The following is a 26,614-nucleotide window of genomic DNA, read 5'->3' as shown; positions in this document are numbered from 1 at the left end:
GCTGCACCAAAAGCAGCGTGGCCAGCAGGGTGAGGGAGGTGATTGTCCCCCTCTGCTCTGCTCTCGTGAGACCCCACCTGGAGCACTGCATTCAGCTCTGGGGCCCCCAGCACAAGAAGGACATGGACCTGCTAGAGCAGGCCCAGAGGAGGGCCACAAGGATGATCAGAGGGCTGGAGCACCTCTCCTATGAAGACAGGCTGAGGGAGTTGGGGTTGTTCAGCCTGCAGAAGAGAAGGCTCTGGGGAGACCTTACAGCAGCCTGCCAGTGCCTAAAGGGGGCCTACAGGAAGGTGGGGAGGGACTCCTTGTCAGGGAGCAGAGTGATAGGACAAGGAGTAATGGCTTTAAACTAGAAGATTAGAGGTTTAGGCTAGATGTAAGGAAGAAACTGTGGTGAAGCACTGGCATGGACTGCCCAGAGAAGCTGTGGCTGCCCCGTCCCTGGAGGTGCTCAAGGCCAGGCTGGATGGGGCTTTGGGCAGCCTGGGCTGGTGGGAGGTGTCCCTGCCCATGGCAGGGGGGTGGAGCTGGGTGATCTGTAAGGCCCCTTCCAACTTAAGCCATGCTATGACTGGGAATCAAGGTAAGATAACAGTTAGGTTCTCAATAACTTTCTTTTTATCCAAGAGCCTTCTTGCCTTGTTGGGAGTACACTCGCAAGGGAGCGACTCTTCACATACGTAGAAAAATTCTGAAGAGATGCGCTGCATTAGTAAAACGTTTCTTAAAAAACAGTGTCAAAACTCATTGCAATAAGCTAAACTAACAGTTTACAGCTAAATATGAATGTAGAATGTAACATTAATAAACTAATAGAAGATTTCTGCTTCACCACTTGTATGTTCAGTGGTAAAGGAGGTGACTCCCAGCGGGGGATGGGAGCGCCGGGCGCCGCCTATCGCGCCCTATCGCCGCCTATCGCCGCCACCACCCCCGCCGCCTCAGCGCGGCCGCGGTGGCGCAGCACCGCCGCGAGGGGCGGGGCGGGGCGGGGGGCGGGCCCTCCCCCCGTCCATCACAGCCCCTCGGCCAATGAGAGCGCGGCGCCCTCGGGGCGCGGCGGCCCCGTCACGGCGTGACGTCGGCGGCGCCCATGGCCGAGGGCGGCGCGGAGGGGCCATGGCCTCGTCGGTGGTGCGGGCCACGGTGCGTGCCGTCAGCAAGAGGAAGCTGCAGGCAACGCGAGCCGCGCTCACGCTGGTCAGTGCCCGGAGGGGCGAAGCCGTTAACGGCCGGGGGAGTGAAGCCGTTAACGGCCGGGGGATGGAGCCGTTAACGGCCGGGGGGGGGAGGGGGGAGTGAAGCCGTTAACGGCCGCGAGCGGGGACTGCGGGCACGGCGGGCGTTGTGGGGGGCCCGTGAATGCGCAGCTGGGGCTTGGCTGCGGCGGGTGTGGGGTGAAGGTTCCGCAGGCACGGGGTCGGTGAGGGCTGAGTCGTGGCAGTGACCTTGGGGAGCAAGGTGCTGTCGTGGGGGGAGGTTCTGGAGGGGTCTGTCCGTCTGTCTGTCCGTCTGGCTGGCTGGCTGGCTGTGGGCTGGCGGCCTGTGTGTTGGGAAGGAGGCGAGCAGGCGCCGTGCGCTGCCTGCCTGGGCCGTGCGGAGCGGTAAACACGGGGAGATCGGGCTTCACGGGGAACGCAGGCTGGGTTGGGCTGGAGGGGACCTTACAGATCACCCAGCTCCGCCCCCTGCCATGGGCAGGGACACCTCCCACTGACCAGGCTGCCCAAAGCCCCATCCAGCCTGGCATTGAGCACCCCCAGGGATGGGGCATCCACAGCTTCTCTGGGCAGCCTGTGTCAGGGCCTCACCACCCTCTGAGTGAAGAACTTCCTCCCAATATCTAACCTAAACCTAACGTCCTTTAGTTTAAAGCCATTGCCCTTGTCCTATCTATGCTCCCATAAGAGCGTATCTCACGCCCCCGTAGGCTAGTCAGTGCTGACAGATGGCTGGGGCTGAAGGTGGACATCTCGGATAGGAGAAGGAATTAAAATGTGAGACACAATTAGGTTGTACACAAAGTCAGAAATTTTTCCAATATGTACGTTACATGCTTTTTAGTACGTGCAGGCATTCACTACAAATAAAAAGGAACATTTCAGAATGATGTGCATATTTTTCTTTTTCAGACCCCATCAGCCGTGCAGAAGATAAAGCAACTTCTTAAAGATAAACCTGAGCACGTAAGTGTAAACAAGGCCACCCAATAGGTACTGCTGAGGTATTAAGGAATGTGCTAAGGAATTTAGAGATGTTGGTGTCTTTTGTTTGGAGGGCTTTGCGTAAGCATGTTTATCCAGTGTCATTTCTTTATAAAGTGCAGGAAATAACTAGCTATAATGACATTTCATTGTACGGTTACTCTTCACAAAGATAAAGGTAAAGAAAAAGGTTAAGCTTCAAAGTATTTTTAAACTATTTTTTAATTGTTTTCTAATGTTTCATATTCATGACTTCTGGTAGGACCAGAGATCTTCAACTGTTAGGATGTTACCAGTTGTTTTTTGTAGGAATTCTCACTGCGAAGTAAATAATTACAAAGCTAGATTAATACCCATTGGAAAACATACAATTCTTGAGAACCTTGACAGAAAATGCATTTTTCTTTATATATATGTATATATAAAAACATAGACATATATTTGTTATTTATATTTAAACGTATAAATATTACATTTATTTGTGTGATTATATAAATATGTGTATATATTCATATATTTTAGAGAGAGAGAGTCTTTATGTATAAATAATCACCATTTTACTATGTAATTGAGCTTGTCATCTTTTTCTTCATAGGAAGAAAACACAGTTTTGCTTTCTAACCATTATAAAAACAAACATTAGGTTTTCTGCTTCACAGCAAGTACTATTTCACAAAGTATATTTCTCTTCCAAGCATGGTACAAGGCCCATTGTTTCTTTTGCTTCCTGTACATCTGCACCTATCTAGACTCTTTGTTCTAATGCTTTAAACCGTTATAAGGAAGCCCAAAGCCTACTGCTTAGCTGGTCAGTCACCTTCTTGTTATAGATGGTGTTCCTGTTTTCCAGCATATTTTTATCTTGCAGCTCCTGCAGAGAGAGCTGTTTAGTCTGGACAGATTGTACATTGTTTATCTGGAATCCCACTTGGTAGCGAGTGATAATGTTTCTATACGTTTTTATCATAACATTGATAATGTGGATAGACAGCATATTTTTCATATTTAATTACGAAGCAGTTGCATGCTGAAAATGGAACAGCCACTACTGAAAGATTCTTGTGCACACATAGTTTTCTGTTTCTTTGCCACCTTCACTTAGTTCTTTACCTGCACAGATGCTCTTTTTGTCAGTATTGAATAGCTGTCGCTGGTTACAAATATTCCATCTGTGTTGGCTTTTAACAAGAATTAAAGCTTGAAGCAAATGGACACATTTGGTGTAAGGAAGGAATTGAGCTTTACGGGTGAATGGCAGTAGGGGGTAATGAAGAAATAAAAGTAATTTCTTTCAGAACTTTGGATTGAAGTAAAAGTTTTCTGATGGTCATTAGAGGAGGAGTGTAAAAATCTAGCCACTGCCCTTGGCCTGGCCTCACAGCTTCATAATTAAATTACTGTAAGTAATCTGAAAATAGCGCCTGAATTACCATCTGAATAACCTTTAACTTGAAGTCACAAAAACATGTTTAAAATTTCACCGTCTTTATGAGAGGAGGCACCTACAGGAGAGCCAATAGTTTACCATTACTTCTATTTTACTTCAAGACTTTTTTTAAAAATACTTTAGAGTTTGGTCCACAGTTGTAACGGTAAGCATCAAATAATTACCTTAGTAGTCAATTTTGTAAAAGGGAAAAAGTGTTACCTATTAATCTATAATACTAATGTACTTCTGTTTTAGCACTGTCTTTGGGGTAGTGGAGAACAGATGTCAGCATTTTGTGTTTTATATGCGTTTTATCTAGGTACTGCAGAAAAGGCTTAAGAATGACTTTTTTCTACGTTTCTGGGTTGTGTTTTTTTCAGGTAGGTGTGAAAGTAGGTGTTCGTACAAGAGGATGCAATGGACTCTCTTACACGTTAGAATACACAAAGTCTAAAGGAGACTCTGATGAAGAAGTAGTTCAAGATGGTGAGTTTCTGATGCAGTACAGCAAACTTTTGTGGTGACAGGGGAGAAGAACCTAATTGCAAATTTGAAGGGACAGGCTAGAAACTCTTCGAAGTAGCAAGTTACAGCAAGAGGTGGTAGCTTTCTGATACTGGGATTACTGTTGCATTGCTTTCTGTGTTGAAGTTACCCCCTAAAATCTGCAGCTTTGCAGTCTCTGGTTCAGAGATTACTGCGTGGTATAAGTCATATAGCCTGTCACTCATGTCTTTGGAGGTGGCTAACTGGATATTTAGAGAAAATACAGAACCATGAGTGTATAAAGGGATACTTTATCAGCATACCTGAAGCAAGGCTTGGCAAAATAAAGATCTTATTTGCAAAAAGATATAGGAGCTATTTGCTCTAATGAGTCTCATGCTTCATTGATAGGTAATTTGTTTTTAACCGATTTATGCTTTTGATCTTTGAAATGTTTTGTAACAACACTTCTACAATTTGAATTAAGCATTTTTCGTATGCTGGTGTTTAAGCTTGATTACTGATAATTTCTTTGTGTGTCCCATCATAGGTATATTGCTAAAGTACTGAAACTTGCATTCATTTTTTCCATGTTTATAAGAATTTCTTTCTGTCAGATATGGACTTTTTTTTTTTAACAGAAGCATAATAATTCTCCTTTTATAAATTTCCTAAAATATTTATTTTGTGTTAAAAGTTTTTGCTTTGCTTTGTTTTTAAGCTTTATTGAACTCTCTTATATTTGCATTTGGGATAATTACGTTTAATCTAGCAGAGAAATAGGAGATTTGATTAAGAATGCTGTATCACAGTTACTTTCTTTTTAAAAGGTATGCTGCTGGGCAGAGCAAGTCTTCCAGCTGTCTTGGAAATATCTACTAAGATATTTCCAAACCATACCAACCCATACACCTTATTCTTGAAAAAAAATAAATAAAAAAAATAGGGCTTCAGCAAGTGATTAATGTGAACTGGAAAGCATGAGATGGAGAGTCCCACACAGTTCTGCATGTGCCTCTTGATTTCAAACTTAGCTTGCTTCTGGTATTACCTCTTCTGCTCGACTCAGAGAGCTGCTTTGACTTTATAGGGATGAAAACACGTTTTTCAGAATGCATTTCCTGATTTCAATCTTGAAGAAGGTAAAAGCAGTTTCCCTGAGTCAAGACAGAAACCTACAGCTTCAAAGCCAGACAGCAATTCAGATGTGTCTGTGCAGTTTTCTTTGGCTAGGCTTTTATCCATTGGAGGCAGACTTCCAATGAAGGCTTTGACTTTTATATAGCTCTATACTCTGTGAGCTGGTGCCTTTGGATACCAGCCCAAATTTTCTGGCTTTTAGGTAGCAAGTGGCTGCTTCATGGATCAAGTCCAAAAACTCTTTGATTGGATTTGGTACTCCCCAAAAATGTATTTGGGGCAAATTTAATTCAGTTGCCCCCTGACTTGTGTTGTGTTAGCAGTATATTTTGTATTTTGACTGTAATAGAGCAGCTTTCCAGCAAGCTCTCGTAACTTAACCAGTTCTTGTTGCTTTAAAATTTACTTGCAACTTTAAAATTTACTTTTTGTTATTCCCAAGTCAGTAGGTAGCTAAGGCAATTCATTCATATCTTTGTAGTGGACTTGGAGATCTAAAGTTCAGTATCTTTCTAGGCTGATACTTTGCGTGCTTTAGAGAAGTGATCTCTTTCTGATTTCTAAGATGAACTACTAATTAGTCCTTAAAAGTTATTATATCTTTGAAAGGCCGCACATTTGGCTTGGTACAGGATTCAATACTGCTAATAGTTCATGAAGACCTAATAATTTTGGTAGAACAAAGCACGTTCCCTTGTGAGAGAGGAACTTTTTTTTGACTTCTTGTTGGTCAGATGTTGTCAGACTTTTAAGAACGGTAGGAAATGGGTTAACAACTATAATACATGAGAAGTATCAAAGCTGATATTAGTTCCCGAATTCTACAACTTATTTCTGTGGTTATTATGTTTCTAATTCCAAACAAAAAATACATGCATTCACATACACATACAGATAACAGTGCTAGGCTGTCACTAGTGTTATAGTAGGTTAAAAAATAAAGTGTTGCATGTTAGTCAAGCGAAAACAAGTTGTAATAATATTATTGAAATTTTGTTTCCATTTTTATCAAGGTTGAAACAAAGTTTATTCAGTTCTAGTTGAAACAGAATTTCAAAGTAAATGATGAATGATTTTGCTGTATGTAAATGTTTTTTCTTTGTCTTCAAGGGGTTAGAGTGTTTATTGAGAAGAAAGCACAGCTGACACTTCTAGGAACTGAAATGGACTATGTAGAAGACAAACTGTCCAGTGAATTTGTCTTCAATAATCCAAACATCAAAGGAACATGTGGCTGTGGAGAAAGCTTTAACATCTGAAACTTAGGACTTAATGTTTTGACTTTGAACACCACAAAACACTTGCTGTTTTTCTTTCAGAAGCAAATGAATTTTCTTCAGGTTCTTAGGCTGTGTCAAGTGTGGATACGATTAAGGAAAATAAAGCATGTTGAAATTTTAAATTGTGTGTTATATTCCAGCACTGACATAGTTATGCTGTTATTTGTGATGAGTTGGGATCCACAAGGTAAGAACAGCAAGTGCTATAGCAACATCTCTGTACTCTCACATGCCAAGAAAATAAACCTCACTGTCCTTCCCATTTGTCATTTTCTTTGTTCACTGTACCCACAATTCCCCATCCAAACCCCATGCAATTATCAGAAATATATTTTGATTTGACTTGGGGAGGAGGGAATAACGAAAACCACCATTTATAGGTGTTTGTTTATATATACAGATCTATGGTCTTCAGCTTCAAAGTTCACTGATTATGTAGATGCTTTATGTTCTTCTATTTCTGATGGTTTTTGCGTTTTATATGTGTAGGTTTTCTGGTATCCTGTTTTCCTGTAAATCCAAGGAAGTCCAAAAAGAAGTTAATGTATTAATGTAGTAGGCTGTTAGAGCACTGTTTGTAGAAATACTTCAAAATATGCTAATCCAATTTTAATCCTGCTCCTTGCCTTGTTGAAGGCAGAGCCTATCTTGTTTGTGTTTCAACAACTTGAAACACATTCAGGCACTGGAGTGCTAAAGCAGGAGTAAAGCAGGTCTTGTTTGTCCTCATCCTTCTTGACTTAAACTGCAAAGTTGGTAACACTGCTCAGAATTCAGATTTCCAGTGGTCACGGAACATGTATATGCTCTCATATGCTGTTTGTGCACCAAAGCTAAAAGCATGGGGTTTCTTGAGAGAAAAACAAATACTTTTTTCTTTTTGTAGCCATGTGTGCTACTAATTTTGTTAGAATTTGAACTCTGTGCAGTGACTGTGTAGGTACTACGATTCTCTTCCCTTACGAAACTTAACGGTAACTTCTATTTAACTCCCATCCTGAGGTCAGTTTAGTAACAGGAAATCTTTGTGATACAGAAACAAAAAACTTGTATTTAATAATTGTTTGAAAATAGTTAGTAATTAAAACAATTATACTTACAGGATGCTATTTTTTCTTTGGGATTAATGTACTTTCTTTTAACCAGATTATTTCTTTTTTAAGATGGTGTTTTTCAAGCTGGTTGTCTTCAGTACTTCTACAGGAGCTCAGGCAGAAGTGTAAATGTTTCTCCAGGCCTTCCTAAAGCTGGTAGGAAAAAAAGTACTGTTCCATCCTAATGTATCTCTAATTTCCCTGATTGTCCAACAAGGACATTGTGCAGCCTAGCTACTTCCTTGTGTAGAAGAGGTGTAACTTGATGGTCTGCCTGGGAAACTGACCTGAGCAGTTAGTCAAAAGGCTGGAAATAGGAAGCAGAGGACAAGAGGGACTAAGGCTCTTAGAGTCATGCCACGTGCTTGTGAACAGCTTTACAGCAGCAGTGTGCTGAAGATTTGAGCTTGCAGCTGGGTAGGTCCAGTTTGAGAAAAGTTGTACAGGGAATAAAAATGAAAAGTTCTCAATATGTACTATGTTGAGAAGGCCAGAATTTCCACAGCTATAGTTAATATTAAGTACTTGAATTTTAGTTGTATACTGTATCACCTTTTGATGTAAAAACACTTTTCCCTCCAGTGGTCAATTATTGTACAGAGTTCCTTTTATTTTATACAGTAATTCAGAAATAACTGGTAGTACACTGGTTAGCTGAATTGATAGTGCTGTATGTCCTTTGGTCTTGCAAAACAAAAAAAAATCCAGGTAATGTGATACAGCTGAATTAGTATGTCTAAAACTCTGAGTTAAGGGCATCTCTTCAGATTACATTTCTATGCTTCTTGCTAGGGGATAAGACTATGAATGTAGTAGCACTGGTGTTTCCGAAGAATGCTGTTATTTACTCAGCTTGTTTCAGTGTGTGTTTGTTCTATTTTGGAAGGGAGGGTTGATTTTTTTTTTCTTGTTAGTGGTTAGTTGTTTTTGTTTTTTATTTTTTATTTTTTTTTTTTTGGGGGGGGGGGGCTTGGACCTGTGGTGCTCACAGCAATCCTTTTCATGTTTTGTGTATATGCCTTGAATGAAAGTTTGCACTTCCATACACCCATGAAATAATCCTCTAAGAATTATCAGTTTACTGACACTTAACGCACAGTGTGTTAAGGTAAGCTTCTGTAAAGTGCTATTAACAATTACATAGAAACATGGTTTTGTCAGTTGATACATTATAATTTTGTGCAATACTGTATGTAGAGTTCTCAGTTATAACAATAAATATTGCCTGCTGGTAAACATGAAAGATTCCTATCTTGAAATTCCATTTAGAGTTACAACGAGGATGGGGCAGAGGGGATGGGAGGGATTTATGTTTGTATGCCTTTACAAACTAGACACAATGCTATTGTTACCTGAATTAATAACTCTTAGAAATACTATCAAATTTTGGAAAAAATGCTAGAGATTACTGATTACATGCTCTTTGTCTGTATTGACTGGCCATACAGCAAGCAGTTTGTCCTGCTTTCATTTTTATTACCACTTGCAAAATACGCTGCTTTGACAAGGAAAGCTAAAATGCAAATATTTAGCACAGTTCCCCAGGCATTTGGGTTTGAGCAGCATTTGAATTTAAATCTTTTAAAGCAGTAGCCTTCATGTTTCTTAAAGAGAGATACAATAAGGAAAGTCTATCTGCTGACTTGAAGCAATCTCTTTGCCCTCATCTTTTACAGCCCTTTTCAGTGGGTCATTTCTTAACCTGCGTGTGTCTTAACTGGTAGTAGAGCTCCACAAGACCCTCAAACTGTGGAACCCGCTGTCCTAGACCAGGCCTATCTAGCTTTTCCATAAACTCAACCCAAATTCCTAGTTCATGGGAACAGACACCTGCTACCACAGGATGGCAGCAAGCTCACAGTCCACTCATTTCAAAATGAGAACCGGTCTCATATTCTGTTTCCTGTTTTATTTCATGAATACCAGAGTGCTTTTGCTTATGCTGTTCAAAACTGTTGTGTTGTTTGCCCTTCCTTGTATTCTGTTCCATGCTTTCTGCCTCTCTCTGAAGGATGGCAGATGGCCGCAGAGATGCAGAATGCTACATCACTTTAAGACCTCCTGATGCAAAGAGTAACAAAATGCTTGCTTGCCAGGTTTTGCTATTGAAACATTGGATTTTTCACTGTTTTCCCCCTTACTAGTAGTGTGCCAATGTACTTCATTTATGTTTTATCTAACTCTGACTTACTGCAAATGCATTCTGATTGTTAGTGTTATCCTCCAGGGTAACAAGTTTGTTGCTAATATGGTATGGTCCAGCAGGACAAAGAATCTCATGAAACATTATAGTCTCTGTTCACAGCAGAAATACTCTCATCCCCTACACCTTACTTATCTATGGTTTTACTGACTACATAGTGATTTTGCTTCATTTTAATGAAGAATTCCTTCCATAGCTTACTGAAACTAAATCTAGATAGCAGGAATAGAATCATAGAATCATAGAATATCCTGAGTTGGAAGGGACCCTTAAGGATCATCAAGTCCAACTCTTGACACCGCACAGGTCTACCCAAAAGTTCAGACCATGTGCCTAAGTTCACAGTCCAATCTCTTCTTAAATTCAGACAGGCTCGGTGCAGTGACCACTTCCCTGGGGAGCCTGTTCCAGTGTGCAACCACCCTCTCTGTGAAGAACCCCCTCCTGACGTCCAGCCTAAATTTCCCCTGCCTCAGCTTAACCCCGTTCCCGCGGGTCCTGTCACTAGTGTTAATGGAGAAAAGGTCTCCTGCCTCTCGACACCCCCTTACGAGGAAGTTGTAGACTGTGATGAGGTCTCCCCTCAGCCTCCTCTTCTCCAGGCTGAACAGGCCCAGTGACCTCAGCCGTTCCTCGTACGTCTTCCCCTCCAGGCCTTTCACCATCTTCGTAGCCCTCCTCTGGACACTCTCCAACAGTTTCATGTCCTTTTTATACTGTGGTGCCCAGAACTGCACACAGTACTCGAGGTGAGGCCGCACCAGCGCAGAGTAGAGCGGGACAATCACCTCCCTTGACCTACTAGCGATGCCGTGCTTGATGCACCCCAGGACACGGTTGGCCCTCCTGGCTGCCAGGGCACACTGCTGGCTCATATTCAACTTGCTGTCTACCACGACCCCCAGATCCCTCTCTTCTAGGCTGCTCTCCAGCGTCTCATCGCCCAGTCTGTACGTGCAGCCAGGGTTTCCCCGTCCCAGGTGCAGGACCCGGCACTTGCTCTTATTGAACTTCATGCGGTTGGTGATCGCCCAGCTCTCCAACCTATCCAGATCCCTCTGCAAGGCCTTTCCACCCTCATTTGAGTCCACAACTCCTCCAAGTTTGGTGTCATCAGCAAACTTGCTCAAAATACCCTCTATTCCTACATCCAGATCGTTTATAAAAATATTGAAAAGTACCGGCCCTAAAATGGAGCCTTGAGGGACCCCACTGGTGACCGCCCGCCAGCCTGACGCAGCCCCATTTACCATAACCCTTTGGGCCCTGCCCGTTAGCCAATTGCTCACCCATCGTATGATGTTTTTATTTAGCTGTATGGTGGACATTTTGTCCAGTAGGATCCTATGGGAAACCGTGTCAAAAGCCTTGCTGAAGTCCAAAAAAATCACATCAGCAATAAATCACATAAGTTCCCCTTAACTGGCTAATGAAATGAGAGAGCCTCTGAAAACTTGAAATAACTCGAAAAATAGAACTCATTTCACAGAGATTTCTAGCCAACCACTTTCTTTTTCATCCACAGTCTTTAATTTGTTCATGGTGAGTCATTCACACGTTCACATAGACCTTTCATTCCTAAGCACGGTATGCCTTCTGATTCAATGCTAAATAGTTGTATGGGGTAGCAAAATTGTACTTAAATTAGATTGTTTTGCTGTTAATTGTACTCTTTCCTTCTTTGCACTTGTTTCACATCAGTAGCTTAAATACAAGCAAGTATTCAATAAGGAGAAAAAGCAAGATTAATGCTGTGGGATGTTACAAAGAACACAGGTAGTAGGGAATAGGAAATAGTCCCTCCTGTCAACCTCCATTTTCATAAGAAATTTACAGTATGTGATCCTCCTGTTTGCAAATTAGATTTGGTTTAAGTGTACAGTAAAAGTTGATTTTTCTAGTGAATATCTAATGAACAGTCCACCCTCAAAAAAAATAAATAAATAGAAAATCCAATACTTGGGTGCAAATAGTGATAATGTAAATCTGATATTTGGAAGCTTTGTTTAGAAATCATACTGCTTCTCCTTGAGATACATCTTCTCAATTTTTGCTTTTACTATTCAAGCTATGAACTAAGATTCAAGCAAATTAGTGAAACAAGTGCTTGAATCTAAGCTAGTGAAGCTGAGTTTATGTTAACATGTTGCATTGTGCATTTCACTACTTTAAGAGAGGAACCTATTTTCTTTTGCTGAAACATGCAGAAACCATAGCACAGTGGTAGCTATAAAGTGAGTGTATGTTATTTAAACTACACTATTAAGATGAGCTCGAGATCACCTGCTTATGTCCTAGGGAACCTCAACTACATGCTGCAAGGTTATTGTAAGTTGCCTCCCACAATATTCTTTTCATGAAGAGTGTGTTTTCTACTATTAATTTAGAATTTCAGAACGCTCATGCAATCCACAAGTCCAAAGGCTGTTAGACACTTAACAAGGATCTTCACCATTCTCATCTTACAGGCATTGCCCGTAACAGAACTGTGAAGCAGTTACGCTGGACTCAGAACAACTGTCATGAGTTCCAGGTTTGGGTCCTGACAAAGAAAGCTACTCACATTAAATCTGTATATGTGCCATCCTTTGTCTTAATGAAATCAGTGCAGCCAGGGCTGTTGTAAAACTGGTTAGAACAGCCTTGTGTTATAATTAAGCCCATGTGTCTCAATAAAGAGGTTCTGCACGCATGCAACTCTAAAAGCAGAGCCCTTGGTTCATTATTAATTTGAAAAATATTTCCTGGAAAATAGTACTCCAGTGGGAATCTGCCTGAGCTGAGTTTCAAACAGAGAAGGTTTTGGTGTGTTGTAAAGGCGGGGGCTTTGTTCCTGTCTGCTGACACCTCTGCCCCTGCTAGCTCAAGAGACCTGCCTGCACCGTCACCTGCTGCATGACGAAAGCCTACCATGGCTCACAGCGCTTCTAACTCGCCAAAGCGGCCTTTGGGGCAGAAGGTGGGAGGAGAGTGAAAGCAGGCAGCAAAAGAGAACTTTTTCACCCCAGGTAAAATATTTAGTAAAACTTGGCCAAATAAAAATTAAACACCACCAGCAGGCCAAGGCCCTGCCTGTGGCAGCCATCTTCCCCCAGCCGCCATCTTTCCCCCTGCAGTGCCTCAGCATGCCCTGCCGCTCCCTGCCCTGAGCCTCTCAGAGGATGGAGGATGAGGAGGCCGAGCTGTGGCCTCCATGGTGGAGAGAAAAAAAATATATATATTAAAAAAAAAAAACAAAAACAACATGCAGAAACAGAGGAAAAAACAGGCAAAAATTACTCTCTTAACTCCCATCAACGAGCAATGTTTGGCCATGTTCTGGGAAGCAGGGCCTCAATATGCATAGTGGTTGTTTGGGCGAACAGATGTCTTCACAATGAGAGCTCCCACTCCCCCTTCTTTCCCACCCCTGACTGCTGAGTGTGACATCGCATGGCACGGAATATCCCTTTGGCTGGGTTAGGTCAGCCGCCCTGGTGTTGTTCCTTCCTCCCCTCTTGCCCACCCTCATCCTGCTGGCTCTGGGGGGCAGTCCTGGTGCTGTGCTAGCACTGCTCAGCAGCAGACACAACACTGGTGTGATACCAATGCTGTTCTAGCTACAAGTGCTGCTGCAGGGCAGGTTAACTCCATCCCAGCCAGACCCAGTACAGATGCATAATGCAGAAATACCAGTGTTAATTCAGAGGATGCAGAGAAATGTTGAACTGAGTCCCTCTTGGGCGTTTGTATTTTTCCTATTCATCTTTTCCCCTTCTAAATCTATCATTTTCACATCTTTTAATTAAAATATCTTTCCTTTTTTTCAGCATAGTGAGGCCACAATGGATCAAACTGGGAATGATATACTGCCAGAAGATCCTGAGCAGAAGAAAGAGTCTTTCTCTTTTGGTTGTAAAGTAGGAACTGTAGCAGTATAAAACCCATTTGTAGGCTTTCTGTGTCTACTTCCTTATATATTCAATGTGGGTGGGGTTTGTTTTGTTTTGTTTTTCCAAAAACAATTGCCTAGGTACCTCTACAGTACCAAATTATTATTTATTCAAAATGCTCTTTGCTGTGTATAGTGGAACTGTCAGAGTGAGGAGGTATGCCAGGCTTTAATGGAATGATGCCTAGCAAGAAAATACAGAGGAACTTTTTTTGAGTCACAAGTATAATTGCATTTAATTTTTGTAGCAGAAAAAAGAATTGGTACCAAAATTTGTAGCAGTTTATCATTTCAAGTTCAGTATTTATAAGCATAGCATTTCAATTACTATCATTTGTTCCTATTCTGAAGATATATGTCTATATTTGTCTTACATTCATGCAGTAAATCAACAAGATCATTTTTTTTTGTTTCTCAGTGGTTCTATATCAGAATGCTTGATCAGAACATCAGTAAGTGCCAGATATCAGATTCCACTTTGGATTTTAGATTATGTGTCCCTTAATACTCAGTTATCTTAATGGAAGCAGCTCACTTGATTTCTTCTGTAAATGTTGAGTGCTATTTGAATAAAACAGAAGGACATTGCAATCTTAACAGCAGGCATTCTGTCTGAAGTAGTTTTTATTCTAAGCAATGCTACTTACATCTACACAGAAATTGTCAGTTTCTATGAGTTTTCAGTAAAATAAAATGACTTCTAATGCATAATATTTGGATCCAGTACATAACAGTATATGACAGCAAATAAACAGCACATTCTTTTTCTGATTTGGTGCATCATCTTAGTAGCTTTCTGGTAAGAAATTCGCTGGCACTGAGTGCTGGACATAGGCTAAGTAGAGGGATACAAAATGTTACAGCTTCTCTACATTCATTTTCTCACTTTTAGTGATCTGTTTTATACACATAGCCTGTGTAGGGCAATGCATTGTTCAGGTCAAATGACATTTTAAAAATAGTTTTGGACAATTTTGTTAATCAAGGCATGAAGTGGAAAACTTAGAGATGACTTTTCATGGAGTTGTCGTCATCTACAGTCTGTTATAAACATTATAAAAGAAACACCTATACATATTGATACAGATCAGTCCAAAGGGAACGGTCATCATTGTGGAGTGTCGGGAACACAGCTCATTACATCTTACATCATCATTTTGCTTTTATCTTCATCTCTAGCCCTTGAATACTGTTTTATCCTATGTTTGTAATGCAAGATTTTTGTGGCAAGCATGACCTGTTTGCATGGTATGAAGATTAATGTCTACCAAACCATGACTTTTATCAAAACTTGTATTCTTTTAAGAAATGAAAGTAACAACAATAATAATATTAACAAAATAAAACTTCCTAGTAATCCACAGAATTTATCTTCATAGCCATTAATGAGAAAAAAATCCTTTTTTTTTTTTTTTTTTTTTTTTTTCAGGTGTCAGAATTGTTGTTATCCCTCAGAAATATTAAAAATGAGCAGGAAAAATATCGATGGCTTTTGGAACAAATGCACATCTCTCTCTTTCATACCATACAGTCAGCTGCAAGATCTAATAACTGGGATACTGCAGCACATAACAAATGCAGTTTTCTTTGTCGTGATTTTGTTAGTAACATTTATTCACAAACAGATTTTGTAAAGAAAAATGCTGACTCACCAAGAACAGAAATGACAGTCCCAGCCAGTTTCATATCTGAAGATGTCAAACAGCTACTTAAATCAAAGCCAAAAATATCTGTTGCTGGAGGACACAAAAAATATGATGTTTGTGACCCACCGCAAAAACTTATTTTACCTTATGTGTTTTTGATCAAAAGTTGCCTACCAATGCCACTTTCTTTGATTCAAGACAAATGTTTCAGCGGGGAGATATTATGCAAGATACAATATTTCAGAAAAGAGAAAAGGCTCCAGCCAACATTTGAGACTTCTGCCATTTCAAAATTACACAGTTCTGAAGGTGAGTAGTTTCTTCTGATACTTATTTATGTATGGCTCCAAATAGCGCAAATGGGATTAGCTAGGAACAACAGGGAAAAAGAAGAAGAAAAAAAAAAAAAAAGGTAAAAAGAAAAATAACTGAGATTGAATTCCAAGATAGAGCTCCTGAATATTAGAACTCAGGTATTAAACTCTGAACTAATTTCCAAATAATGGAAGCATGAGTATATGGGACGTGGAAAGAATGTTTGTCAAAGCAGAAGCAGACGGTCTGCAATATTTATTTTTCCAGAAAAGTCTGGAAATATCAAAAACAAATATCAAAAAGATCTACAAAATCATGACAGGCTTTTGGGAATTCTCTCCAACTGAGGCCCTACTGCACTTTTGAGCATTCTGTTGGTGTTGTACACAGAGGCAGTTAATCCTTGTAAGCTTGGTAGTTACTCCTGACATTGAATTCAGTGGGAACCTTGGCTTGGATTTCTGTGAGAGCTGGGTTCGTGTAAACAATTTTTACATCTAAACAAAGCAGTAGATTCTCCTAATCAACAGCTTCAATAGCTCTTGAATTATTTATTATTATTATCATTATTATTTTAATTCTACAACTGCTCTGAAGTATATTATCAGGATTTGTTATGGAACTGCTGCACCTCATGACTTGCAGATATGGTGACCATTCTGCCTGGAGAGTCCACCACACCAGAGTATCTTTGCTACCATTCAATAAGCAGAGTGCAAAATCTGTGCCAAAGCAACGTCGTCCATATTCCTACCCCCCCACACACTGGACCTGAGGACTGCCATAGCAGCCACTTTTTCTTTACAGACCTCAAGAAGCAGACAAGTGTTCAGGCAGCTAGTTTCAATTGGTTCTCGTGCTTATCTGCCAAGGTTCCTCATAGGCCAACAGTGGGAAAAAAAAAATGCCTAGATGGCCAAAGACATTTTAATATGGAAACGGGATAAAACAAGGTGAATTGAGATCTGTTTTTTTACTTCAGCTTGCAGGTGCAACATAGGTGGCATCAGTACACATATGTTTTCCCTGATTTGTCAGCAGCTCACACCTGTGAGAGCGTGCAGCTGCTAAGTGTTGACATCTAGTCATTTTTTTGGCCTAGCGAATGTGACTGGTGTGACATGAGTGCCAAGCAGTGATGATATGTGAAGTATTTTTCCTCCTGATGTGGTAATCAGTAAGAATCTCTCCGCACATCCAAGTGGAAGCAGGACTAGGTTTATGTGTCTCATTTTGTTTTGTTTTCAAAACAACAACAATAACGAACAATATAGGCATTTATCAGTGTGGATACCTCACTGCAGATCTGGGTCCTGAACTTCAGTTTAGATTATAGCATACAGAGGTCAGTGTTCTGCCTTGTTACGGTGTATTTCTAGTTATTTGAGATGAAAGGTTGTATTATATATATAGTAACAGAATGCACACCTTATTGCCAGTGTCAGAAATCCCATATGTGATCTTCCATAATCTGAGGGAACTGCAGTGGAAATTGTATAAAGGCATGGCAAAGAGGAAGAAGCCTTTCCAAATACTTTGGAGAGAAGCAAACTACAGAACTTTTACCATACTAGAGGAAAAACCTGAGAAGACAGACTACATCCTCCCTTTGATTTTTAAGGATTCAATAATTTTCTCAGTTTATCCTGCATATCCTGCTCTACGCCTTGAATTTAAGTGGATATGACTGCAGTTCAGCAGAAAAGGAAATAAAGCTGCACGTACCTTAGGCAATTAAAAAGTTATCGTTATTTTTAATTATTCTTCTGACTACAGTAGCAGCTTGAATTTGAGCCTGGAGCATGACTTCCTCACACTATACAAACACAGCATAATAAAATGACTCCCGGAGATCTTTTGGCTTCTCAGTGTGGAGCAGCTGAAGGGAAACATAAGCCTTCAGGCAAAGTTCACATATTTCTCCATCTCTCCAGGAATATAATAAGTTGCTGTTTATATAATAAATGTTATGTCTTTTTCTGTTAAATGTAATTCTCAGTCTAGGGAGCTTGGCTCAGTTAACTGCTACCCAAGATACCCCCAAATCAGATGTTATGTTCTAGGACAAGTCTGTCCCTCCTTTCCTCATCTCTCTGCCTTTTATACCCCCCCTTGCCCCCCCCCCCTTTTTTTTTTCTCTTCTTATTTGTCACTTCCCTATTTCTCCTTTTTTTTCTACTTTCTCCTCAAACAATGCCTTGGTTCTTTTTTAATCACCCTTTTTCTCTGTCACTTCTTGTCAGTCATGAATTGATCTTTGCATGCAGATGCCCAGGGGACAGCCTCTGTTTCAGTTCGCTTTGCTTCAGGAGTGAATTTCCCATGTGTATTCCTCTCCCTTCTCCCATTTCCCTTTGGCACCTCAGGCTCTCCTGTTTTGTGAGAGGATTCCATCCACCCTATTTACAAAGGGGATCACTCTGTCAGACCCACAACCACTGGGTCCAAGTGTCTGCAAGACCTTTTGCTTGCCTGGTTGGCACTGCTCATCTCTTAGTCCAGTTGTGTTGCCTCTCCAGGAAGACTCCTCTCTTTCCTGGTGTCTGGAGCAGCTGCAGTTGTTCTCTTCAAGCTGCTCAGAGACTTCCACTGATGGAAGCCGCCTAACTGCTCTCTTTTTCTGCCTTCATCATGCAAGGAAGTTATTCCCTGGAGATGCACATGACTATGAAACACAGAAGACTGAGGCAGATATTTCTTCATTGGTGAGATAAAGCATGTGCAGTCCTCATGCACCAGATGGTGTTTATGGAGATACCTAAAGAAAGAGGGCTGAAGTTGCCTTAGCTACTAGTCGTTCTCATGGAAAGCCCACTGGGTGAAAACTAGCTAAGGATTTATTCTAAAGCTGTAAATTGGTTTCCTTATATGTGTAAGGGTCATGGGAAAGAGCTGAGTGAAAACTTCAACTGGATTCTACTTTGCACAGCTTTTATTATATCCCCACCCAGAGGCTGGCATCTAGGTGGGGGAGCACTACTTTGTGTCTCTTTTTTTGAAGATCTGATCTGAAACCTATCAAAGTTAATGAAAACCCACAGGCTTCAGTGAGCTTCGGATTGGGACTACAAACCGTGAAATGGATTTCTTCTGACATACGAAAGATAACTATTCAAGGAGTTTCCTGGCTATTTTCTGATAAAGGCTGTCCCTGCTTTTGAATTTTAGTTTAGAAGGATACACAGCTTTACTCCCCAGACATGTACTGCTGGGACAAAGCACTGCTTCTGAAAAACAGTGTGCAAAAGGGTGCTAGCTGAAGGAGGAGAATAGGAATTTGCTAAATAAATGATTCCTTTAAGAAGACAGATGTTTTAACCCTGACCAAAAGTAAGACTGTCTTAGCTCTTGCATCACAAGCCTGATGGTGGTGTCACATTGCAGAGATGTTGTTCCCTCCCAAAATGATCAACAGAATGATAAAACCGATGCTATACCTCTGATTTCTGAGTAATACACTCAAAATCTGAAGTTTATTTCTATTTACACCACTTCATGTTACTGGAGTGGAATCATAGAATCATTTGGGTTGGAGAAGACCTCCAAGATCATCTAGTCCAACTGTTAACCCAGTGCTGCCAAGTCTACCACAAAGCAATGTCAGCACATCTACACCTCTTTTGGATATCTCCAGGGATGGTGACTCAACTACTTTTGTGGACAGCCTGGTCCAGTGCTTCACAACCCCTTCTGTGAAGAAGTCTTTCCTAGTACCCAACCTAAACCTCACCAGCAATAAGGTCCGAATAAAGACTGAAGCAAGTAAGGCATTAAGTACCTCAGCATTTTCCTCATCCCTTGTCACTATGTTTCCCCCCACGTACAGTAAAGGATGGAGATTCTTTTTAGTCCTCCTTTTCTTGTGTATGTATTCATAAAAGCGTGTTTTTATTGTCTTTAATAGTGGTAGCCAGACTGAGCTCCAGTGGTGCTTTGACCCTTCTAATTTTCTCCCTGCATAGCCTCATGAGATCCTTATGGCCCTCCTGAGTCTGTCTCTCCCCTACCCCGCCCCCCCATCTTCCAAATGTCACAAACCCTCTTTCTCTTCCTGAGCTCTAGCTGCAGCTCTCTCTTCAGACAGGCTGGTCTTCTTCCACGGCAGCTCATCTTTCAGCCCATGGGGACAGCCTGCTCCTGCTCTTTTATGACTTCCTTCTTGAAGGGTGTCCAGCTTTTCTGGACTGCTTTGCCCTTCAGGACTGCCTCCCAAGGGACTCCACCAACCAGTCTCCCGAACAGGCTGAAGCCTGCCCTCCGGAAATCCAGGGGGACAGTTCTGCCAACCCCCCCTCCTTACTCTTCCAGGAATTGAAAACTCTGTTAATTCATGATCGCTGTGCCCAAGGCAGCCTCCAACCTTCACATCTCCCATGAGCCTTTCACAGGTCACAAGAAGAAGGTCCAGCAGGGTGCCTTCCCCTGTTGTGTCAGGAAATGATCTTCCACACACCCCCAAAACACCCTAGACTTGTTTCCTCTCTGCTGTGTTGTGTTTCCAGCAGGCATGTGGTAAGTTGAACCCCCCCACACACACAAGAACAAGGTCTGCTGGTTGTGAGACTGCTGATTACGGACTTCAGCTTGTAACACAAATTAAAGCCTGCGTAGATCTTAGAACACGTGGCTATAAAACAAAAGGAAACAGTACCTGTGGTGTTTGTGCAGTGTTGTAGCACTGTCATAATGGATCTCTGTCTGTAATTTGCAGGAAAGACAGCTTGCCTGCTACAAAACAAAGATTTCATAATGTCAAGGAAGTCTACTTAGGCTGTTATTTGCTTATGATATTTACACCCCTCCCCCGCACCAATGTATAAACAATACTCTTGTCTTTTTTGCTTTACCTTGCTAATGTATTCCTTTTGTTTTGTATGATATTGGAGCTTCACATTTCTTCTGTGTTATATGCATGGTGCACATAAATACACTGGACAGCTGCTGACCTCACCAGCTAAAAAGCATTGGAGTCGCTGTAAGGAATAAACATGCACAGAAGCTTAAATACAGAGTTTGCTCTCCCAAGGGCACCCAGACAAAGTGTCACAGCTAGAAATAGTATTCAAGAGCTCTAGCCTTTAGTCTCTTTTATTGTTCCCTGTAAAACATGCATTGTCCCAAAGCAGTTATGTATATTTTGCTTCCCTTGATTGGAAGGGGCCCTGTGCATAGCCAGAGCAGCATGAATGGGGGTACGTGTAAACAATTGTCACACCTCACAGCTGTAAACCTGGTGCAGTGCAGATGTGAGGCCCTTTCTGTGGTTTCTGGGAGAACTGTAGAATAAAAGGCTGCCAGAGCTTGAAAAAAGTGATGGGGCCTGAAGCATGGCAAGAGTTGGGGATGTAGCACCAGTCACAGCAGATACAAAAAGTCACAAAAGAAAAGCTGCTTGGCTCTTCTGGCAATTGCTTCACATGATTGCCTTCTGTACTGGGGGTGAGATGGGGTCAAATCTGAAAGGAGACAACTAAAGATGTCCCTGGATCCTCTTTCTTACCTGGAAAGGAAACACAGGAAAGTGTTACAGGTCTAGGAAGGAAACTCCTGTTTTCTTTAAAATGTTTGTTTGTTTGTTTGTTTTGTTTTGTTTTGTTTTGTTTTGTTTTGTTTTGTTTTTCTACTCAGGTTGTTTGGTTATAAGGGAAGATTTTGGAAAGTTCCTGCTTTGTGCGGTGGGTGGCACACAGCCCATGCCCAGCAGTAGGTCTGCAGACTTGGGACGCTGCTGAGCAGACGTTGCAAGTAAAGCCAGAACAGGCTTGCATTCTCCTGTGTCTTGCAGTATTGTGGGGCAGGCACAAGTCTTCTGGCTGCAGTCACTTGGGAAACGGTCCCCAGGTCTGTAATTGTTTCTACTGGCAGCTGATCTCAGACTCTTAGAAATTATGCTCTTATGATCAGGGAAGAGAAATGATCAGTGCTGTTAGTCCCCACTTTCCGATCCTCAGGCACTGAGCGAGACAGTCTGTGCTGAGCTATGCTCCAGAGGCCTGTCACATTCTACTCTGTAGTGTATTATTTCAAATGCATTATTTTTAGAGCCTTCAAGTCTATAAAAGCCTATGAATGTTGGATCAGGGCCAGCTTCGACTGCATTTCTACAAGGGGTGGCCACAAATTGCTGTTCAGGGTGGTGCAGCGGACAACATGCAGATCTGATGAGCTCCAAGGCTATTCTGGGCCACGTGTGCTTTTCTGTGCTGTTGGGGAACCAGCTCACGAACGGTGCTTGTGTGCAGGTTATCATCAGACCTAAGGCAGTCCACAGCTGTGCAAAGGAGTGTGAATTGATTTCAGGAGTTAGCCTTAGCATGCCATCGGCAGACAAAAGAAAGCAGAGCCCCTACTGTGCTTCAACTGCATGTCTGCTGCCTTTTCTAAGATACAGCGACAGGATCACATCTTTGTGCCATGCATCATATCCTCCTTGCTGCTGCTACAAATAGACTTTTGCCTCCTGTAACAGGAGGCAAAATTTACTCCTTTGCCTCCTGTTTTTGCCTCCTATACAAATTTTGCCTCCTATACAAATTCAATGATAGGATTATCAATGCAAGCATTAATTTTTCTACCACTGCCTCTCTGTTTATCAGTGGTCCCATTAAAATAATTTAATATTTTAGGGGAGAGGTGGAATATAATATCAAAAAAATATTTATTCTCAAGGGAAACTGTAGCAACAGTTAAAGAGAAGAATACAGGTGCCTTAATTTCTGTAATGACAAAGGAGATGGTAGAAGCAGGAGCTTCTACCTTCTACCTTGCAGGAGCAAGGGGTCATTTATTATAAAGTCTTGGTCTCACCTACTTCCACTACTATGATCACGCTCCAGGAAAAAAACAGAGCAATGCAGACAGAGAATGTGGGCATTCTGATGGGATCTTGTCACACATATTCCCACCACAGATCTACCAGCTGCCACTACAGTGTCAAGGGAAGAGGTAGAGATGAGACCCAGGAATGCATCAGGGACCAAGAAGAAGCTAGACAGACACCTTACAACTTACCTCCGGGTACATAAACCAGAACTGTTGTTTATACATGTTTTGAAAGCAAAGACATCCAAAACAGTGTCCTATGGTTCTGATGCAAGTATCAATGTTTTGCAAGCACAGGTCACTTGGCAAGCCAAGTAGAATGTCCATCCTTGTGCAGAGCTGGCAGACATATGGTGAACTCTTCAAAATCTAAAATATTTTTCCCTGTCAATATCTCAACTCATAAGTCATGAAGCTCTGGGAACAAATAACAGTTTTAAGGTGGAAGCTCCCAGAAGGCCTGATGCACTGTCCTTTATACTCTCACTCACTTTTGGAAACCTTCAGAAGTAGAAGAAACAACAGTACTTGATTAGGATCTGTACATGTATTTTTTCAGTGGGACAGAACAGATTTTCATCAGTGCCTAGAACAGCCTAGGCATTATTAATATTGGCTTAATATCAGCTGTTCACTAAGGTAATAGAAAATTAAGGTAATAAAAAATTAAAATTAAGATAGAGTATGTTGCCCAGAAACCTTCCTGGAATGTGCACTATCCACTTTTCCAATCCTTACACAGAAACTATCAGGCAAAGAGTTTAGTAAGCACCACAGGCTTTTGGGCTTCAGACTGAGAATCAAATCTGACAGTGAAGCCACTCGTTAATCAAATAGTACTGTCTGTTATAATACTGCTGTTTTTTGCAAAAATCCTAATTTCATGCCACCTGTTTGCCAGAAGGAACAAAAAGGGTGTGTTCTGCTAACAGCAGCAGTGACCTTGGAGAGGGTTTCTCAGTGGTGTTTTTGATGTTTAGAGAGTCTGAGCATTTGTTGGCAAATTTTGTAATATTTTTAGAGTTCAGCCCTTTCACATGTATAAGCACGCAGTAACAATGTGTTGGTGATCACAAGAGATCCTGTGTAACTGGGAAAATTCAAGACACCCGTACTATGTGGTTGGTACCACCTGGCGGTGATCACCATACACTGCATTTTTATTTGCTAATTAATTTTATCCTTTCAAATAGCAGTGACGCATGCAAAACCAACGAATTTATTTTTGATTTTGATTTTTTGAAAATATGCCTGTTGCACAGCACCAGTTCTTGCAGGTTTGCACAAGCAGCAGATTATTGCAAAGGTTGTGTTCAAGCTGAACCTGCAGTCTCTGCGGTGGTACCCACGTTTTTACAGGGCAGAAGCTGGAAAAGCTGTTGATGTGACACATCCCAAGGCTGACAGTTCCCCGTTCCCACTGCTGTGTTGGGAGCATAGCAACACCGTGCACTCGGTTTCAGTGGCATCCTGCACATACCATCCTTGAACTGCTGATGGCAAAAGGAGATTTGACATGTGTAGCCAGTGAGATAATGCTGGCAGCAGCCTCACCACAAGTGTGGACAACTAGCTAGCAACCCTAGTGGAAATGTTTTGCTTTGTCTCCAAACTAAATCACAGGTAAGTCCCCTGTTTTAACTGTGAAACAACAAATCATGTTCATACGCAGGCACTTGTGTCTCACAGGCACTAACCCCAGAAAAGTATTATCTTCACATAAACAAATAACACCATGTGAAACTTGTGATTTGAACCTCTGTAAATTTAATAGATTTTTTTTTTTTTTTGGCTTGCTACTACTCTGGCGTTTATAGACTCCCTTGCTAGATGATCCTGTTTTCCACCTGCATTTCCAAAGTATTTATAGCTGTTCCCTCATGATTGCCACCACTGCTTCTCTCCCCTCCCTGTACCTGCATATGCAGTACATGTGCTATGCACAAGGTAGTGCAGAATTCGTGTAACGAGGTGTAAATCACCCTGCACTTTATCTAGAGCTCAGACCACTGAACCAAAGTGCACTGCCAGAGCAAAATGCTGTGGTGATTAGAGAGACACCCTATTGTACGTTACCATAGCCTGCTGCACAGTGTGAACCCTGGCACAAAGAAATGATAAAATGATCTATATATGGCCTACCTTCCTGTAAGTTGAAGTGAGTAATATGTTAGCCCAAACTGTACACAGTTACTATGTTAGCTACCGCTTCCCTTCCTCGCAGAATTGCAGCTTTGTGCCACTGATGTTTTTTTCTAAAGAATGCAGACTGAGGCCGTTGTTGGCTGGGTGGACATTCAAGATCTGGGGAGAATTTTTGTAACCTTTACCCTGTTTTATGAATATTGGACTAGCCATGTGCTACCCCTGGTAATCTGAACTTCTCAGTGCTCTTGCTAGGAGGACAAACCTAATACAACCAGCTCCCAAAGACAAAATGTTCTTTGCTAAGGTGCTTTTTTACTGCACCTACTGAGTGCACGTTTATTTTATGCCGTTTTACAGAGACATCACTGTCTAATTGTAACTCTTGCAGTTAGCCCAGATTCCCCATGCAGCAGTACGTTTTCATATCAGGGCATATCAGGCATTTTCCCTAAATGAGGCTGTGCAATTAAGCAGGAGAGCTGATACTTTGAGGCAAACCCTCCAGAGCTGCAGAAGCCACAGTGATGATGCCATTTGGAGAAGCTACGCCCAGGGCCAGCATCCAGGGTTGTTCAGAGTAACTCAGAGAGTATAAAAAAACTGGGAAGGGCAGAGAAAACCTTTTATCATCTGCCTGTGATAGTATGCCTGTGCTTCAGTAATGCAGGACTGCAGTCAGATTTCAGCTGACAGCCCCTCTGGGGACTGCCGCAGTGGGAAAGAAACCACTCCCTGATTCCTATTTGTTGTTGTTTTGTTTGTGCATGTCTTTTTCTTTTTCTTTTTTTTTTTTTTTTTAACATGACAAAGCAATTACCTAACTTGAGAGTGTCTATGTCTGCAAACAAAGAGATGTGTTGGAATCCAAGTGAAACGCTCACTCTGAGTGCATTTCTTTTAAAATGGAAGTAGAAAACACTACCTAATTCCTAATTCACTAATTCCTATGTGAGCACATAATTACTCCTATTTCCAATTAGCAGCTGAACTCCACCTCAATACAAAGCACTGTAAGAAAATCCAGTTCTAAGGAGTGAAAGAATTAAAACATGCAGAACATTATGTGTGCTGCTTGATCTTTACAGAAAGTGTCAATCTTTTCTCGCAAATTCTCACTAGAAAACTCTAACTAGAAAATTCTCACTTCATTGCTTTCATTATGTAAATGAATTGGTTTGTGTAAGTGTCAGTTTTTACTCATTGCTTCAGCCTGCACCCATTTTAGTGGAAGATTTGTTGGAGGTATATTTTCAAGGCCAAAGGAGGTCATTAAGTGTACATGCTGTAAAATGCAGGCTACAGAACAACATCCAGTGACGGGGGAGCCTGTAATTATTTTTAATGTGAAAACAGACCCTGTGAACATACACATAAGTCAGCATGCACTTAGAACAAATACATGCATATATATTGTGCAGAAGAAAAGATCATATTACTTTTTGTCTGCTATTAAGAAATGTGTTACAAACGTATTTTTTTATACCCTATAATGTGCTCTGCACCCCTGAAGAATGCAGCATGGACTCTAGATGCTCTCCCTTGAGAAGAGGTGGCAGGAGGTAAGGGAGATCATTCATCTCCCAGCCACTGCCCTCAGCATTTCAGTCCTTCCTGATTCTGGTATATAGCCCTGACTTAATGAAACACTAATATCAAACAATGAAAAAAAAAAAAAAAAAGACCCTATTTTGTTTCATGTTAATTATTTTTGATAATTTTATAAATCTTTTGGATGCTTAAAGTATAAATCTTAATTTCCTCACACTAGACCACATGTTCAAGGGAATCACAGCCATGAAGGTTGGAAAAGACCTCCAAGATCATCTGGTCCAACAATCCACCTACCACCAATATTACCACTAAGCCATGTCCCTAATATACATCAGTCCTTTCCTTAAACACCTCCAGGGAAC

General features: G+C 41.5%; 1 protein-coding gene across 1 annotated transcript; it reads left to right on the top strand.

Annotated features, from left to right (window-relative positions):
* The first annotated feature begins 1,059 nt into the window (after positions 1-1,059).
* Positions 1,060-6,806, top strand: ISCA1 (iron-sulfur cluster assembly 1). Its single transcript, XM_082784375.1, has 4 exons — positions 1,060-1,203; positions 2,136-2,189; positions 4,017-4,122; positions 6,373-6,806. Exons 1-4 carry the CDS (start codon positions 1,123-1,125, stop codon positions 6,519-6,521), a joined length of 390 nt encoding a protein of 129 aa, XP_082640501.1. The 5' UTR covers positions 1,060-1,122; the 3' UTR covers positions 6,522-6,806.
* The last annotated feature ends 19,808 nt before the right edge of the window (positions 6,807-26,614 follow it).

The sequence above is a fragment of the Aythya marila genome (assembly GCF_965140915.1).
Source record: "Aythya marila genome assembly, chromosome: Z".
Classification (NCBI taxonomy): Eukaryota; Metazoa; Chordata; class Aves; order Anseriformes; family Anatidae; genus Aythya; species Aythya marila.
This window is presented reverse-complemented; position numbering and strand designations above follow the sequence as displayed.

Bases quoted from the DNA above. Each gene is read 5' to 3' on its own strand.
- ISCA1 (XM_082784375.1), top strand. From the start codon at position 1,123: ATGGCCTCGTCGGTGGTGCGGGCCACGGTGCGTGCCGTCAGCAAGAGG. The intron at 1,204-2,135 runs GTCAGTGCCCGG...TTTCTTTTTCAG, and splicing joins CGCGAGCCGCGCTCACGCTG to ACCCCATCAGCCGTGCAGAA. The intron at 4,123-6,372 runs GTGAGTTTCTGA...TTTGTCTTCAAG, and splicing joins TGAAGAAGTAGTTCAAGATG to GGGTTAGAGTGTTTATTGAG.